This window comes from Salvelinus sp. IW2-2015, unplaced genomic scaffold (genome assembly GCF_002910315.2).
Source record: "Salvelinus sp. IW2-2015 unplaced genomic scaffold, ASM291031v2 Un_scaffold16467, whole genome shotgun sequence".
NCBI lineage: Eukaryota > Metazoa > Chordata > Actinopteri > Salmoniformes > Salmonidae > Salvelinus > Salvelinus sp. IW2-2015.
In genome coordinates, this window is record NW_019957600.1 from 37,608 (window position 1) to 53,966 (window position 16,359).

A 16,359-nucleotide genomic window follows, 5' to 3' on the forward strand; every position below is an offset into this window, starting at 1 on the left:
TGATTCCATGACTAGAATACACACCACACATATTCCCCCCCCCCCCTAAAAAATGAAAACAAAGGGGAGGAAAACTAGGAATTCAAATTTGTACATTTTGGCTCATATCAACAAGTCACCTCACAATACAGTAAAGGATAATTAATGTGGATTTACAAAGGACTTGAAGTCAAAGGAGGGTGAAGTGGATTAGTTTTGTCTCAGTAAGTGTGCTTGGACTGAAACCGCCATCCTGGAAATGTTTATTGTCCCTACCTACTCTAGCTCCCAAGACTGAATGGCTGAGACTACAGTAAACTTAGTTGACCCCTGAGTTCCTAATGTGAAACTAGTGTATGAAATACCTCTTTACAGTGTGTTTCTTAGTGCAAGCCAGCAAAATATGCTTGATTAAACAGAGGTATATTAAGATAGCACCCAAGCTGACAATGCTCCCCCGAACAGTTATTTAGCTGGCCAAATCACAAAAGCAGAATGGGAGGTGGTTTGCGCTATATTTTATAAACTACTTTTTTTTTTTCATAGAAAATATAAATATCCCTGAATGAAACAGATTCACAGCATTTCCTCTTGAAAAAGCTCCAGTGCTACTACCTTTAATGTTGCGATCAAGTGTCTTCAAGGTCTCCAGTTAGTCTCTCTCGCTAAGCCTCTCTTGCTAAGCCTTCATTCGCTGTCGTGATATGTCACCGTTCGTTTGCCACGGTTTCGGGTCTTGATACGCGTTCCACACGCTCCTCTCTGGAATTCTGCGTACGACTGATCACTGTCTGCCTCAGAGGGGTCCCTCCGGCGTTGTCGGGCGGCACCCTTGTCGCTGACCCTTGACCTCCTGTTGTGTTTTTTTCTCTTTGGACTGCTCTGGGACCCTGAGCTGGCAGAGGACTTTTCGTCCTCCTCGCTTTCAGAGGCAGAACTGTGGGCACTGCTGCTGCAGCGTTCCTTTCGCTTGCGTTTGTGTCGCTCCAAACGTCTCTTCCCCCTTGGACACTCAACTTCCTTCTCCTCCTCTGACCCTTGGTGAGAAGAGGTGTCTTCCTGACTACTACAGTCCTCGGGTTCAGACTTGGATCTAGATTCCTTCTTGGGATACTTGTAGTTGGATCTTTTTGTTTCCCTCTCGTCCTCATCTTCGCAGTAGCTCTTAGCCTTGGGCATGCACCGTTTCTTTTCATAAGGGTTGTCTGAGGCTGTCTCTTATACACATCTAGATGTGTATAAGAGACAGGTTGATATCCTTTATGTGAAACAGTTTTGCTCTTCCCATTCTTACAACTGCCTTGCATCTCAGAGTTCAAGTCCTCCTCAGAGTCTTCATTGATGTATTTCTTTTTTGGTTGGGCTCGAAGGCAAGGCCGCCTGCTAGGGCTATGCTTCTCCTTCCCATCAGATTCTTCCTCTGAGGAAGCATGCAGTTTTCTCCTTGCTCTCCTGTTGGGTACAACTTCCTCCTCGCTCTCTGAAACAGAGTCATTGTGACTCTGTCTTTTGGGTTTGTTGTTGTTTCGCAACTGACGTTTATTGGATTCTCCCTTAGATTCATTATCTGAGTGGTTGCTGTCTTCTTCCTCCTCCTCTTCAGACCTCACTCTTTTTTTGCGTGAGCTTGATCTCTTTGGAGTGTCACTGAGTTCCTCTGATTCAGGGACATCCTGTTTGTGGGTTGAGGCAGATGTTTGTTCTTGGCTTTTTGAATGTAATTTACTATTTTTCTCAGAGCCTTCAGCATGTTCTTTCTCCACCTTTCTCCCGTTTTGGTGAGGGTGCTTTTGAGCATAGTGTTCTCGGTATTCCTCGTCAGAGCTTGCCAGAGATTTGGGCTGTCTCTTTCTGGAGCCAGTCTTCTCTTCCGCCATATAACTGGTAATGCAAGTTCTAATTTTGCTCACTGCAGCGGTTGTCAAGCTTCTGGAGGACTGAGACCTAACAGCTTCTTCCTCTATTTCTTCCTCTTCTTCACCATCAGAGCACTCCTCCTCCTCAGAAGTACTGTCATGTTTTGTGCTGTGCCCATTTACATGAGACATATCATCTGAAATAGAGATAAATACAAACATTAACACTACAGCAACACATGACTGAACTTGGAGAAGGCAGAGAAAGTAGCCATGACTGAAAGCATCTACAGTATGCCTGTAGCTCTTACCCTTACCACCCGTCTCTGCAGCTTGTCTGGTCGTTTTGCGGCTGCTGGAGTTCTTACTCTCTCCATTCTGATGGCAACGAGAGGATGAAGCTTCACTCTCAATACTGTCCTCATTGTTCTCCCAATCACCCAATGAATCCTTGTCTTTTTTAGAACCTAGGGGAAAGAAAGTGTATGTTACCCAACAGTGTTAAACGTTTTTTCAATGAACGCCCCCTTTTGTGGCTCTGGTACAGTAGATCCATGATCAATAAAAGTTGATTCAAACCAGTCTAAGCTGACTGTGCTCACACTGTGCTGATGACTGCTCCTCTGATTCAGAGCTGCTCTGGATCACGGCAATGCGTTTGCTGACTCGGGTCGCATGGTGGCTGCTATTCCTCCTATGTTTATCCTCTTCCTCAGAGGCTGAACCATAGTTTTCCTCAGAGGCTTCCAGAAGCTTCATCTTGTTGACGGCCGCCCTGGCAGTCTTCCTTTTCATTGTCCTGCGGCCAACATTCTCCTCCTCATCCTCCTCCCTGTAAGTGTCTGTACCCTGGGATGGTGATCTCTCAGATTCGCTGCTTATCTCTCGCCCAGATTTTCTGCTGTGACCATTCATCTGGGCACCCCTCTCTAGATACACACAGAGCAGCAACAACATTTTAAGTGGCTAATAATCATAATAACTAAAAAAAGATCTGCTCCTACGGGCAGTTCAGACCTTTAACCATAAGGGCAGTTGTCTGTCTATTTTTCATAATTTGTAAGGGCATTTGCCTGACCACTCCCTGCTCTAGTTACCTCTCCTTTTCCCTGCTCTATGGTGTGATGGTGTTTACCTGGCTGTTTGGTGCATTTCCTATGGGCAACAGCATTGTTCCTGGTCAGCCTGGTGCTCCTGCTGCTGGTCCTGCTTGGGAATCGACGAGACAAAGAGTTGGACAACTTCCCGCCATCCTCACTCTCCTCCCCCTCATTGGAAGACTCTTCCTCGCTCTCGGCAACTGAAATAAAACGTCAAAAACAGGGATTTTATTAGAGGGACAGAGACTAAGGGATGTCTTGCAAACTGCCTTCTACCAGATTTATGTGAAATCCTAACTTTTTTTCTTCTTTGCCCCCTTGTTCCTGGTGACTCTTCTGGTTCCCCTGGTCTCTCTGCTGTGATGGTGCCGTGAGGACCCCAGGCATTTCTCCTCTTCAGAGTCACTCATAGATAACTCACTCTCAATCTCAGAGTCTGACCCTGAGGAGGCTTCAGAAGAGCTGTGGCCTGAGCTGTCACTACTGTGGCTCCTTCTCCTGGTTCTCTCAGGAGCAGACACTTTGGCTGAGGTAGATTTGGTCGTTGACGCCGCTTCCACTTTTTCCTGAGTTTTTAGAGCAGCCCTCTTTTGGCTGAAGGGAAAGAACAATATCATTAGTAGTGCTGTAGGTCCTGTGGACCACACATGTACATTTCCTTAAGCCCAATGAGGTCTGTGGGCAGTAGAAGTGAGGTCTACCTTGTGGTGTTAGTGCTGGGTACAGCAGACTCGTGGTGCTGAAGCTTCTTRCGGAACCTCTGGCTGCGGCGGAGCTTCTCGCTGCTCTTGACAGAAGTTTTGTATTGCGATATGATTGTTCTGATTCGCTCTTCGAAGAATGCAGAAAGCCGCAAAGTCATACTGTAGATCTGGGGACAGAGGAGATAAAAATATGTAGAGCACAGCAACTTGGCATCAGGTCCTAGTCCCTACATTGATGACAATCCAGAACCTGACCAATGTCAAATCAACTCAATAGAAGATTGCTGAATTTCTTACACTGGAATCGCTTGTATGGTTTGGAAATGCAAGAGCGGAAATACCTTTGAGCGTTTGTTTGGCGTGAAGGCTTTAGCGTTGGCAAATATCAGACGTATGTCTTTGCAGAGCTCCATGGGGTTTTCATAYCGGTCCTCCTCAAGGGTCCCCTTCACAGTCCCAAAGTCCATGGGAGTGTCAATGATGCTAAGGTAGTCCTGCAAACAGACATGAGCCACATTAGATCAACAGTTGTCAAAGCCAGAGTCATTATTACAGTAGAACTCTGTGTTCTCTTACTGGGTAGGAGGTAGGATCCACAGGCTTTCTGAAGGGCTCGGAGTCCTCACACTCAAAGACATAGTTCATCAGGCGCTTGCACTGCCCCTTCCAGGAGTCCTGGTCAGGTACCTTCTCCACAGAGCGCTGGGGTGAAGGGAGACTCATACATAAGATATAAGACAACATCCCAGCCACTTCCCTACATTTTCATTGCTGATTTTAAGACAAAGATGTTCTGGTTTTTACATCATCATTCATTACTTACCTGGCGCAGTCTGTGTCCAGAAGAGGGGCCTGGTGCCTCTTCCAGGTCCTGGGAAAGACATTCAAATCAATATCAGTTCAACCCAAAAGTTACACAGCAAGGTTTGAATGATTTCATGATCAAACCTGATTTACCTCGTCATCCGTATAGTCCATGTCTTCAATAGCACTGTAGATCTCCATAATATCTGTACAGCTAGGTCGACTGAGGAAATAAAAAAAATCAACATAAGTTGTTAAATACAGATACATTTATCTGTGTAAGTTAAAGCTCAATAACACTTGGCCAACTCACTTGATAAATTTTAGCAGGACATCTGTGATAAGTTTTGCTGAATGGGCTATCTTGCTCCTTGGCTCATTGAAGGTCCGGGCGTTGTGCACAATGTATCTGGCATCCCAAACTAAAGAGGACAGTCGCCTGTAGAACCTATTTATAAGTCTCAGTCTGATGGTGCTCAGGTCTGTAGGGAAGGCTATCACCGTGCAGTAGGTTGGGTACTGAACTATGTCCACCGGGCCAGAAAATGGGGCTACAATATCTGTAAATAAAAAAAACAGAAGTACTGTGAATTTGAAATTCAAAACCTCACTAGCCCATCTAGGAATGGTATACAATCCGAGGTCTGCTGAGGAGGAAATAGTACCAAAATGCAGTGGTGAGGTGAGTGTTCTTACCGACGGTGATGAGTTGCTCAATGCCTGCTATGATGCGTTCACACTCGTTGTCTCTACTCCTCTCACCCCACTCTCCTGTCTGGGGTTTATACATGACCTCTCTCATCTCCTCTYCTGTCACTGGAACCCCTCCACCTACACACTCAGGTTGCTGGGCTGAAGAGCACAGACACACACCATTGTTACCATACAGTACTTCTGTCCTAGAATGAAACATTTCCAACAACAGAGTCTGTTAAATTACCATCCTCTGGAATAGCTTCCACATCCCAAGGACTTAGCTTCTCCGTTTCWCCATTGTCCCATCTGGCAACAAAGCAAAACCAAGCAGGTTAGAAGCATGCAATCCACCGCAGAAGGCATCAACCGTTGGGAGACCATTTTGACTGGTTTCCAACAACGCAGACCCAATCATACATTCTCACCTGACTTTGAAGCACTGGAAATGACTGTCCGGATATTCAAGCTGATATGGCTCCTGACAAACAATGATCCCAAACCACCAGGCATCATCTATTACAGACCGGAATCTGTCATCTGCAGTGAGGAATACTACCATTTTAGATGGGGGAAATGCAGAACATATTGCTTCGAAATGTTGACCCATTCATCTCACGCATTACTGTACCTTGAGTAGTTAACTTACTTGGCTGCCAGACTCTACTGCGTGCTTCGTCATAACTCTGCCGAAGCACGAGGAAGTCAATCACATCCGGCATGTCATGGTACCTGAGGGGAGGCGTACAGAAGAACAAAGTTAACAAATGTCTCTGGTAATGTCTGTAAAAACGTACATGTATCTTCAATGTTAGACACTTTGAAGTGGTTGCATCATTTACTTGACATAAAATGATTTGTCTGTGATTTTGCCCGTGCCATGGTCAATGAGCGTCAGTTTCAGGCGGCACAGTGTCGGAGGGCATACTTCATACTTGATCCCAGTTATTTTAACAAACTCTTGGTCCTGTAGCGAGAAGGAGAATTTCAAGTTACTCTTCAACAATGTCCTTTCAGACACTGGCCCTCTCAACACACTAACCCATTTTCTACTGCATCGGCAGAAGACAGATTTATCTGTTTCCTAGTTTGGAGCAGAGTGGATATGATGTTCTTACCCTCAGCTCCATCTTCCTCCAYGGCTGTTTCTCCATGTTAATGGGGTACAGGTTGTTCCTGTTCACRGCCTCCACATACGCCTCGTGACCCTGGCGGAAATAGATTACCTGAGGGAGAGAGGGTAACATTAATTAGACCAGAGGGGGCTGGTGGGGGGAGCTATAGGAGGACAGGCTCATTGAAATGGCTGGAATGTAATTAATGGAACGSGGTCAAAATTGGTTTCTATATGTTTGATACCGTTCCATTTAATCCATACCTATAGCTCTTCCCACCAGTCTCCTGATTTCAACCCCAAAGATGCACACAACAACAGTAGGGAAGCCATATGGTCTAGACAGTCACGTACCTCATCACCCATCTGGGGAACAAAGGGAGACTTCCTGGGAACGACATCAGTGATCCACGTTGAGGGTCTGAACTCATTGGAGACTTCTCTGTTGATCGACGGCCTGGCTTTAGGCCGCTGTGATACACATGTACAATTACATAAGATTGATTTAATATTCAATATGGAAGTGAAACTACTTTTTGTCATACGAGAGCAGGATACAAGCATTGACAAACAAAATATGCAGGTTAGTACAGTGGCTAACCTTGGGCATCTTGCTTTTGGGCTTCTTGGATTTCTGCTTGCTAGTCTGAGGAGGTCGTTCTTCCTCGTCACTTTGCTGCTTCTCCTCTTCCTCCTCATTATCTTCCTCCGAGCTGCTAAGCTGGCGGCGAACTCGTTTCCGTGATGACACGGGAGTGGAGGGCTGCAGGTTAATCCCAGCYTCTGCTGTCCAGTCAGAGTACTCACTGGACGAGTGGCTGTCATGGGAAATGCAAGTTATGTTAGCATTAAACCAAGGGAAACAACAATATGACATATGTCATGTACCTCTTGCAAGGAATCAAGAGAAGCAAAGAGCTTATCTGTACCTTGAACTGTCACTTTTCCATTCCTCTTCCTCATTGGATGAATCCAGTTCACTGCCCTCCATCTCATGGTCCTAGAGGAGGGATAGGAGATGGCAAGATTGACCTCTTTCACCAATATTCCAAATAGCTTGTTATTCTCTAACGGACATGTCAAAAGCATAGAATGTACCTCTGATGTTGTGGTCCCTTCTCCCTCCTCACAGGAGAACTCGATTAATTCCTCCACAATGCCATCTCTGCTCTGCTGGAAGACTTTTTGCTTTTTGCGGGACTGTGCTCGTTTGATGCAAGGCAGTTCATCTTCAGAATCATCCTGAGGCAGAAGCAAAGCAGAAATGCAGGTATGACGTCAGTATCATTTAAAAGTTCCTGTGGTCAGTCATGATCTTTAAAAGTAATAAATATATGTCTACTTACTCTACAACTGCCGTATGTCACACGGCGTTTCTTTGCATTGTATAAGGCAATCTCCTCCTCTCCTTTTGTAATTCGGAAGTCATCCTGGTAACTAAGATCATTTACACATTTAATTTAAACGTGCATTACAGGAATAATGTTCTAGAAATGAACCATTCAGGAGTAGACTTGTTAATATACATGACATCCTTTGTGTTATATAACTAACTATACAGATTATCTCCCCCTGTTGTTTGAGGGATGTCGGTCTCACCTGTAATTGCTGGATGAGAGCTCAGGTACCACCACCCTGCGTCTCCAGGCCTGCAGGTCCCTCTCCGTGGCCATCTGGCTGCGAGGGGCATTCTGGTGCATCTGTCTKACCCCCTCCACCTGCCCACTGCGCCTCAGACCCACGTTAGGGGATGACTGCACCTCAGCTGCACCTCGCTCATTCACTGATGCTGGGTACAGAGTGGGAGAGAAGGGAACACAACATCACTGCTTGTCCAGGACCCAATCATTCATTCAACCATAATGGATGATAAATTATTTTCCATTTCCAATAGAGTCCTCGACCATTAACATGTAGGAATACAAAGTTTTTGAGCATGCCCCAGAGCAATGGTAGCTTGTAGAAAGGAAAATAGCTAGGAATATGTTATCTTGCATGCCACCACACAATACTGCTAGTAGAACTGACAGTATGGGTGTGTTCCGGTACCTCTGCGTGGGGTGCTGGGGGCTGGGGCTAGTGTCCCTGGTCTGCTCTGCCTGTCTTGCTGCTCCTGCAGCTGCCTGATGGTGTCGTCCAGAATGCTGCGTCTGGCCGTGGCCTCCTCATGGTCTGTGGTCAGCTGACTGATCACCTGCTCCATCACCTCGCCATCACCTGAGGGGGACAACATGGACACAGTCTTAAGTAACAGGGTCTTAAGTAACACAACCACTTACTCAAACAGATTCACACATCCACCCACTCACAAACTCTCAGAGAAACAGATGGTAGTTGCACTGGTCAAACAAAATCCACCCGTGCCCAACTGCTATTTTAGTGTTGTTGTACTGGTCCAATAAACAAAAGGATCATATTGCCTTACAACTGTCTCGTAAATGCTAGTTTACATACTTGTGGCAACATATCCCAGCTGAGGCACCAGGTGTTCGTCTGCAATGTTCTCCCTCCCGGGGACCAGCCGCTGGTATCTAGGGGGGTGGGGGTTCCCATCCACATCCACCAGGAAGGGAGGGGGCATGAGGTGGGGTGCCTGCTGGGTCTGCTCATCCAACACAAAGCCGTTGGCATCCCGGATCAGTGGCCGATAGTCGGTGTGGAAAAACACCTGATCTGGAAGCTGGACAAAGACAGACAGGCAGTCAATCTCATACCATTGAATAAAGGACTCTTTCCTATGCATAGATGTAGTAGGAGCTCCAGCCTTACCTTCTCGTATGGCTTGGAGCTCCCAAAGCCGAAAATGACCAGATGACCGTGGGAGTCTGTGCAGGCAAAGCGCTGGCCGTCGGGAGTGAACTTGCAGTCAAAGACAGCACCATGACCCTGGCCCTCAATCTGTAGGGCAGACAGAGCAACCAAGATGGAGTCAGTCATAGTTGGAGAGAATGGATGTTACTGTCTTCTGTGGTGCATGGCTCCTCCTCACCATGTTGAAGTAGTGCTGTGTCTTTGTGCCCCGGACGATGTCCCAGATGAAGACGTTTCCGTCGTGGCCAGCAGACAGCATGATCCTGGGATCTGAGGGGTGGGGCTCCAGGACAAACACCTCAGCCTCATGGCCCTGCACAGAGCATCACACAGCTGTCAGGTCAAATCACTGTCGGATGCTATTCCGCTATTTTACCAAGTCACCGGACAAAATATTTTGAGGAAATGCTCCTGAAAAGCATGCTTACAGTGACAAGCAGTGGCAAGGGGAAAAACAGTACAACTATAATGTCCTCCTGACTAAGGAATCTAGGACTATCCCTCAACAGTTCTTTATATACAAATAGTTGAAGGATGGAAATTCATCTACACTACTAGTAGTCATAGATACAAAATCAGCTATCTTCGTGAGACAGCACTGTTCATGAAAATAGAATGTAAGACAATGCAGTTGCTCCTACTTTAAGGATATGTAGCAGCTGGCCCGTGTAGGAGTTCCACACTTTGAGGATATGGTTGTTGACCGCTGTGATTACTGAGTTGTCATGGCGATCCCACGCTACCATGGTGACCTTGGGTTTGAAAAAGCTTTCCTCATTGGTCGCGTGTTCTGAGCTGCGGAGAAAGTTGATATGAACGGATAAAAACAGATACAAGCATGTGTAGGTGTATGTAATGGTGCCGGCAAGCTGTTCATTCCTTACCCTGGTAGAGTGGCATTCATGTTGAGAAGAAGGCTCCTCCACTGCTGACGCTGAGTCAGCCTCCAGATGCGTGCTGTGCCATCTCGACTGCCACTCACAAACCTACGAGACGAGGCAAACCAAGACAATGGACTCTAGGCAATCCTCATGAAAACGGTTGGGCTAAGGTGAGTGCTTCAACTAATCACACTGCTCATACCTTTCTCCTGAGTGGCAAAATTGGATGCTGTCAACCTTGTCCTAAAAATTAGAACATATATTGACAACAATGGTTAGAATATTACATCAACGTTGTTTGTATTTGTTGTAAATTAAAGCTTCAATGGATTTAATTATTATTTGTTTTAGGAACTCATTATTTTCTTGTGTTCAGCTTTTCGCTGCTATGTGATGGTTTATCTGCTCTTCAAAAGGATCTTACCGTGTGTTCATGAAGCTCTGATATTTTTTCAGGGTTCCCACCTCCCAGGTAATATATTCTGATGACATCGTCAGTACTTCCCGTCGCTAAGAACATGCCACCTAAAATGTTTTATAAAACAAAAAAACGACTATCAATTTATCCCAGTTTGGTTCAGCCGTTAAATACCCATGTTAGAATAACTTGTTGGTGAGGTAAAAAGTTGAATCAATACTTCTGTTAAAATCGTATCAGCTATGGTTAGTGTAATAGTATGATCAATTTGTAGAAATGTATTTAAAGAGCCAAAGCATTCTTTTACACTAAACTGCCATCTTGACATCGTTACCTGGACTGAATGATGAGCACACCATCTGAACTCCCGGCCTGGGTCGCTCTGTAAACTTCTGCGGGCGATCACTTTACAAACAGAGTGTAAATGTTTCAGATTTATGTCATTTTCAGGATGCAATTACTATCTAAATCAAATTACCAGTAGTTGAAACTCACCTGAAATGTATGTTATTGACATCCCACTGCCAAAAGCAGATTGTTGCATCAGTTCCAGTGGACACCAGGTATCTCTTTGAGCCCTTGGCAAACGGTGAGAACTGAGACAGATGTAATTCACAAAGTTAAATGCTGTTCCAGATATACTTATGCAGCCACATCTATACTGGGGGATGTCTACGGTACAGACAGCAAATCACACTAGTGGTCAAATGTGAGCTGCTGAAGCAATAAGGTTTAGTATGTACATCATGAGTTAAAAAGTGCTGTGTGCAGTTAACGCATTACACTGTTGCATGGTGTCCTACATTTGCAAAACTGTGTACAGCATTAGCTTACATATTATTTGCCCGGCTAACATTACAGTCGATCATAATAAGGGTGTTGGAGGAATATGGAAGCTCCTACCTGTAGGGAGGTAATGGATCCACTGTGCCCCTGTAGGACAGCCATAGGGGCACAGGTACGAAGGCACCACACTCGGATGGTTTTGTCACAGCTGCCAGCTGCCATCAAGGTATTCTCAAAGCTGACAGCCAGGTCTGAGATCTCAGCAGAATGTCCTCGCAGGGTTGAGTGAAGCCTCCCGTCAAACGAAGACCATATCTTCACCAAGCAGTCGTCCGAGCCCTTGAAAGTGGGGTTTGATAAGGTAGATAAAGTGATGAGCCTCGGGTATACCACCTAACATGATTTCCCCCAAGAACTTGATCTTTATGACGACAAAACTCACGGTGAAAATCCTGAGACCGGTCCGATCAAAAGCAATGCAGTAGACTGCAGACAGATGACCCAGAATCCTCCTGTGCATCCGCATGTGCTGATAGTTGCTCACAGGGTTCACAGTGCTGAACCGTTGAGTACCTGTTAGCTCCCTTCCTCTGTACACCTCCACTGTGAAGGACAAAACACTATGACTCAGAGTCCAAACATGATAACAGAATCATGTTAACAGAAAACAACACAGAATGCGTTGAGTTATAAGCACACATTGAATTTACTGCACCGGCATGAATAGAAAATAATGTGTGAACATGTCAATCCTGTGTCAGGGAATACCCACCTAGATTTGGAGGATCCTTGCAGGTCAAAGGCATCTCTGGTGGTCTCCCTCTGTGCAGGGCAGCAAATGATGAGCCTTTCCTCCGAACATTGCCGTAACCTGGAAGAGATGGAAAGAAATAAGTAATTGAATCATTTCATCTTACAATTGMATTTCAGAAGGAATAGTTGCTGAAGTATACATTTAGAATGCACGCTCAATCAAGATGCATGTAAAGCTTTGCACCTTTTGATGTTCTGAGTAAGGACTGCCTCCCAGTTCCCAGTAGGGAATGTACGCCTGGAACACATGGCACTTCTTTGTCCAGAATCGGCCCAATCTGCTTACAGATCTGCAGCAAATGGTCAGGTGCAATGTGTCCGTTGGCTGCAACCTATGGGATCAAAAATAGTGTTGATGATGAGCAGAATGACTAATCCAGCTTTCATTGTTAAACCATTATGCATGCTTTGTTCTTTCTTCAATCAAGCCATCACAACATTTGTACATTTATATTTGGGTAGCTGTTAAGAGCGTTGGGCCAGTAACCGAAATTGTCGCCGTTTCAAATCCACGAGCCGACTAGGTTTAGTCGTTCTGGAGCGTCTGCTAAACGAAAAAAAAACAAAAAAAACACCAGGAATCATGAAACTACAGTACTGCAACCACACGGTCTATTTATTATCATTTAGGTCATCGTAGTCTTTCTGTCTTATAGACTGTCAGCCAGTGGCACTGTAAGAAAATTGCATTTATTTTTCTAGGGGGTAAAAAATGAATCACTGACATAACTTGGGTTCTTCATGTACATCGGATCTCATTCCACCAGTGTGCTGTATTCTTTGTGGGCAGAACGTTTTATGTAAAACACATTCATCAACCGACGAATCACAACACAGGTCACAAGGAAAATAACGCAACTACAGCCTTTCTAGGACGTGGATTGGTCAACAGTGGTGTCCTGACGTAGCCAGAACCCCAAGAGTCCCCACCCTATCTGCAGTACAACAGATACATTTAAATGTGTTAAATGTGTTTCTATACTACAGCGTTAAGCTTTCGAAACATACAACAATAAGTAATCCTACATACCGGTAAAAGTTTAAAATCAGGTTATTATGTAACAAGAATGTAACAACGAATAAAGCTGAAAAGAACAAAGAGTAAATGGCCCATGCATGGACACAACGTGGCTGTCATTCAACAATAACAGATATTCGACATTTAATTTACATCTATAGATTATAGACTTACCAAATCTTCGTAAGATCTTGGATGTTCATTTCCTTGCCAGTCTAATCTGCAAGGCAAAAGCTATCCAAAAAGGTGCGTGTTAGTGTAAATCTCAACACTCAAGATGCTAGAAATACTGCCAGAAATTAAGTTAGTAAAAACATGTGATGTCAAACGAGTGAGGCGGTCAGAGAAGCATTAAAACTCGTGAGTGATACAAGTTCTACGTTCCAGTCCATCGGGATAGCTAGTAGCTACATACACCGACGGCAGAACGCCGCTGCTACCGGAATACACACCTGATATTCTTCTAGTTCGCTCGCTAGAACCTGCAATAGATACAAAAATAGGTTTTTCGAATGTGTTCATTAACTTTTCGCCAACAATTTTGAATAGTAAGAAAAATGATGTCAATAAGGCACGCCAATTTACCTCAGCCGCGCTCTGACATGGACCCGTTGTTAGAAAACGTGAAATTAGGTAATATAGCTCTGTAAGTGAATAGAATAAAATAGTGAGCACAATTGGATATCAATTAAATCAAGATTTATATATAATTTAAGCAATGAATTAGGCAACTATATTCGCCTTACCTGATTCAAGGAGCGAAATATTCCGACTTTTGGCCATTGAATCGGCCGTGATTTGGTGGGTCTACAATTTTAAACTAACTTTATGACTAGTGAGAGTATGATATATTTATTTAATTTCGGTTACACTGCTCTGACCCCCTCCACAGTTGCTCCCGCTTTCTAATCAGCCTGTTTTCAGTCGCCATTGGAAGGATGAGGCCTCAGCAATACGAGTTACTTCCGCCACAGCAGAGGAAATAGGGGGTGGGGAACAACTCTTTATTTTTTGTTCGACTACAACAAAGACAAAGCGAAGCTCGCCCTATAAATGAACTGATATTCTATTTGAATACATTAGAAAGCTTTTGGTCAATGTAACGAAAGAAAGCTATTTATATATGCGAAATTATAGTATAAAGACGCATTGTTGTTGTCTTTGACAAGGTCGAGTGTCTTGTTGATGACGTCATATGTGATGGCAAAACAAAAATGTCAATCTGTCACATTTAATTTTACCCGGTGCAATTTGTCTTTGATACACTCACTTAGCTACACTAGTTAGGCTTTGTTTCAATAACTCAACTGAATAAAGAAGAACATCCATGCATCCATTTGAGAACAATGCAGTATTAGCCTGTGCAGTGCACGATAGGCTTCAATTGCATTGGRGAAATATTAGTGCTATGACAATATCAAGAATATTATCTTTTTATTTTTAGACATTTGTCTGGAGATATGACATGATAGACCCACATTTCTTACATCATGTAAATACACTACATGACCCAAAGTATGTGGACACCTGCTTGTGGAACATCTCAATCCAAAATCATGGGCATTAATATGGAGTTGGTTCCCCCTTTGCTGCTGTAACAGCCTCCACTCTTCTGGGAAGGCTTTCCACTAGGTTTTGGAACATTGCTGTGGGGACCTGCTTCCATTCAGCCACAAGGGCATTAGTGAGGTCGGGCTCTGATGTTGGGCGATTAGGCCTGGCTCGCAGTCAGCGTTCCAATTCATCCCAAAGGTGTTCGATGGGTTTGAGGTCAGGGCTCTGTGCAGGCCAGTCAAGTTCTTCCACACCGATCTCAACAAACCATTTCTGCATGGGCCTCGCTTTGTGCACGAGGGCATTGTCACGCTGAAACAGAAAAGGGCCTTCCCCAAACTGTTACCACAAAGTTGGAAGCACAGAATCGTCTAGAATGTCATTGTATGCTGTAGCGTTACGATTTCCCTTCACTGGAAAAAAGGGATCTAGCCCGAACCATGAAAAACAGCCACAGACCATTAGTCCTCCACCAAACTTTACAGTTGGCACTATGCATTCCGGCAAGAAGTGTTCTCCTGTGCACTGCACAGTAGGCTTCAATTGAATTGACAAGTAGGTGAAATATTAGTGCTATGACAATTTCAGGAATATTTATTTTTAGACATTTGTCTGGAGACATTACATGATATACCCACATTTCTTACATCATGTAAATACTGCATATTGTTTTCTAGTCTCCATGTGGTGTCTATCCTGCACTTGCATTTGAGGGATCTTGACTAGATGGGATATGCAGCTAATGTCAGAAGTGACTTTTTGTAGCAGGTCAGGAGAATTTACGCTGCAGGTTTGGAGAATTCTGTTAAGGTTAGTTAAAACGCAAAAATCCTCCCCGATGCTATTCAAATATGAAAGTTTTGATGTCACTGTTATTAGCGGCATCCCTTCAAGACACGACCCATTCTGTATTTACGGTACAACAAATGTCATGTGTTAAAAAAAAAATCATATTGAAAAAAGAATGACATATGCAACAGATATGAAAGTTTCATAAGTAGGTATAACTGAGTAGTTACTTATATAAAAAAGCATAACTTTATGGATAGTTATAACTGTTATTAATAGGTAACTAATTGGTTTAAATAGTTAATGGGCCATCAATTAGATCCAGCTGATTTTTGGCCGATTTTTTCCTGAGCGGATGGTCGGGACCGGAACATAAATATAAATACTGTGCACTCTGCAAATTTACACAAGAAGCCCAACGGATCATTGTAGGCTATTAGAATTTATTCCGAAAACTTGGGGGCGGGGGAATAAAATCAATAACGGGACGAATTCGGGCCACAAGTTGACAATCCCTGAAATATTGTGATTGTCATGCAGCTACTCGTCAAATAGCCTGAGGTGGTGTATGGCTACACTGGCCTAATAGAATTAGACATATGCTCAATATTTGGCAAGCACCAAAAAAAAAAATCACACATTTTCAATCAATATGGTATAAGAGATATTACAGAGTATTTAATCAATGCATAGTAAGTGTCTGTGAATTAGAATATCACGTGTATACAGGTTTTACTTCACTTGTGATCAATAAGAGAACAGAGAAAACAGAGAAATTACAACCATTTAATTAAATTGGCATGTTTATATCAATCATGACACAGATACAGCTACAAAAAAAAGGAGAAATACTGTACATAAAATCCTAAAACCACATGTAAATCTTGCTACAGCTGCTATGTTCACTTGAAAGATTAAGTGAAAGTACAGTCATGTTTATCAGTATCCCCAAAAGGATAAGCTACAACCAGTATGTTTAACACTGTAATGCATTTCATGTTATTAGCTTGGCTAAAAACACATGAACCATCCCCATTCC

The 16,359-nt window shown here is 43.9% G+C and overlaps 1 protein-coding gene across 5 annotated transcripts; it reads right to left on the reverse strand.

Annotated features, from left to right (window-relative positions):
- On the reverse strand, nt 1-13,930 carry brwd1 (bromodomain and WD repeat domain containing 1). 5 transcript variants are annotated; one of them, XM_070442682.1, is made up of 42 exons: nt 13,724-13,930; nt 13,563-13,621; nt 13,430-13,459; nt 13,152-13,211; nt 12,144-12,291; nt 11,919-12,017; nt 11,589-11,749; nt 11,264-11,485; nt 10,856-10,956; nt 10,695-10,765; nt 10,367-10,467; nt 10,145-10,185; nt 9,946-10,047; nt 9,703-9,856; nt 9,240-9,374; nt 9,020-9,148; nt 8,705-8,930; nt 8,300-8,467; nt 7,850-8,039; nt 7,597-7,687; nt 7,349-7,492; nt 7,180-7,250; nt 6,852-7,068; nt 6,605-6,721; nt 6,255-6,362; nt 5,979-6,103; nt 5,786-5,868; nt 5,565-5,676; nt 5,384-5,445; nt 5,140-5,295; nt 4,757-5,003; nt 4,597-4,666; nt 4,463-4,510; nt 4,216-4,341; nt 3,981-4,133; nt 3,637-3,806; nt 3,234-3,529; nt 2,971-3,135; nt 2,438-2,764; nt 2,153-2,302; nt 1,227-2,032; nt 1-1,194 (listed from the first exon to the last, which is right to left on the reverse strand). In XM_070442682.1, the coding sequence occupies exons 1-42, from the start codon at nt 13,758-13,760 to the stop codon at nt 667-669; spliced, it is 6,606 nt and encodes a 2,201-aa protein (XP_070298783.1). In that variant the 5' UTR covers nt 13,761-13,930; the 3' UTR covers nt 1-666. The 5 variants fall into 5 exon arrangements, with proteins under 5 accessions (XP_070298783.1, XP_070298782.1, XP_070298781.1 ...); XM_070442681.1 differs by having other exon boundaries at nt 1-2,032; XM_070442680.1 differs by having other exon boundaries at nt 1-2,032; nt 2,147-2,302.
- Nucleotides 13,931-16,359: the final 2,429 nt, after the last annotated feature.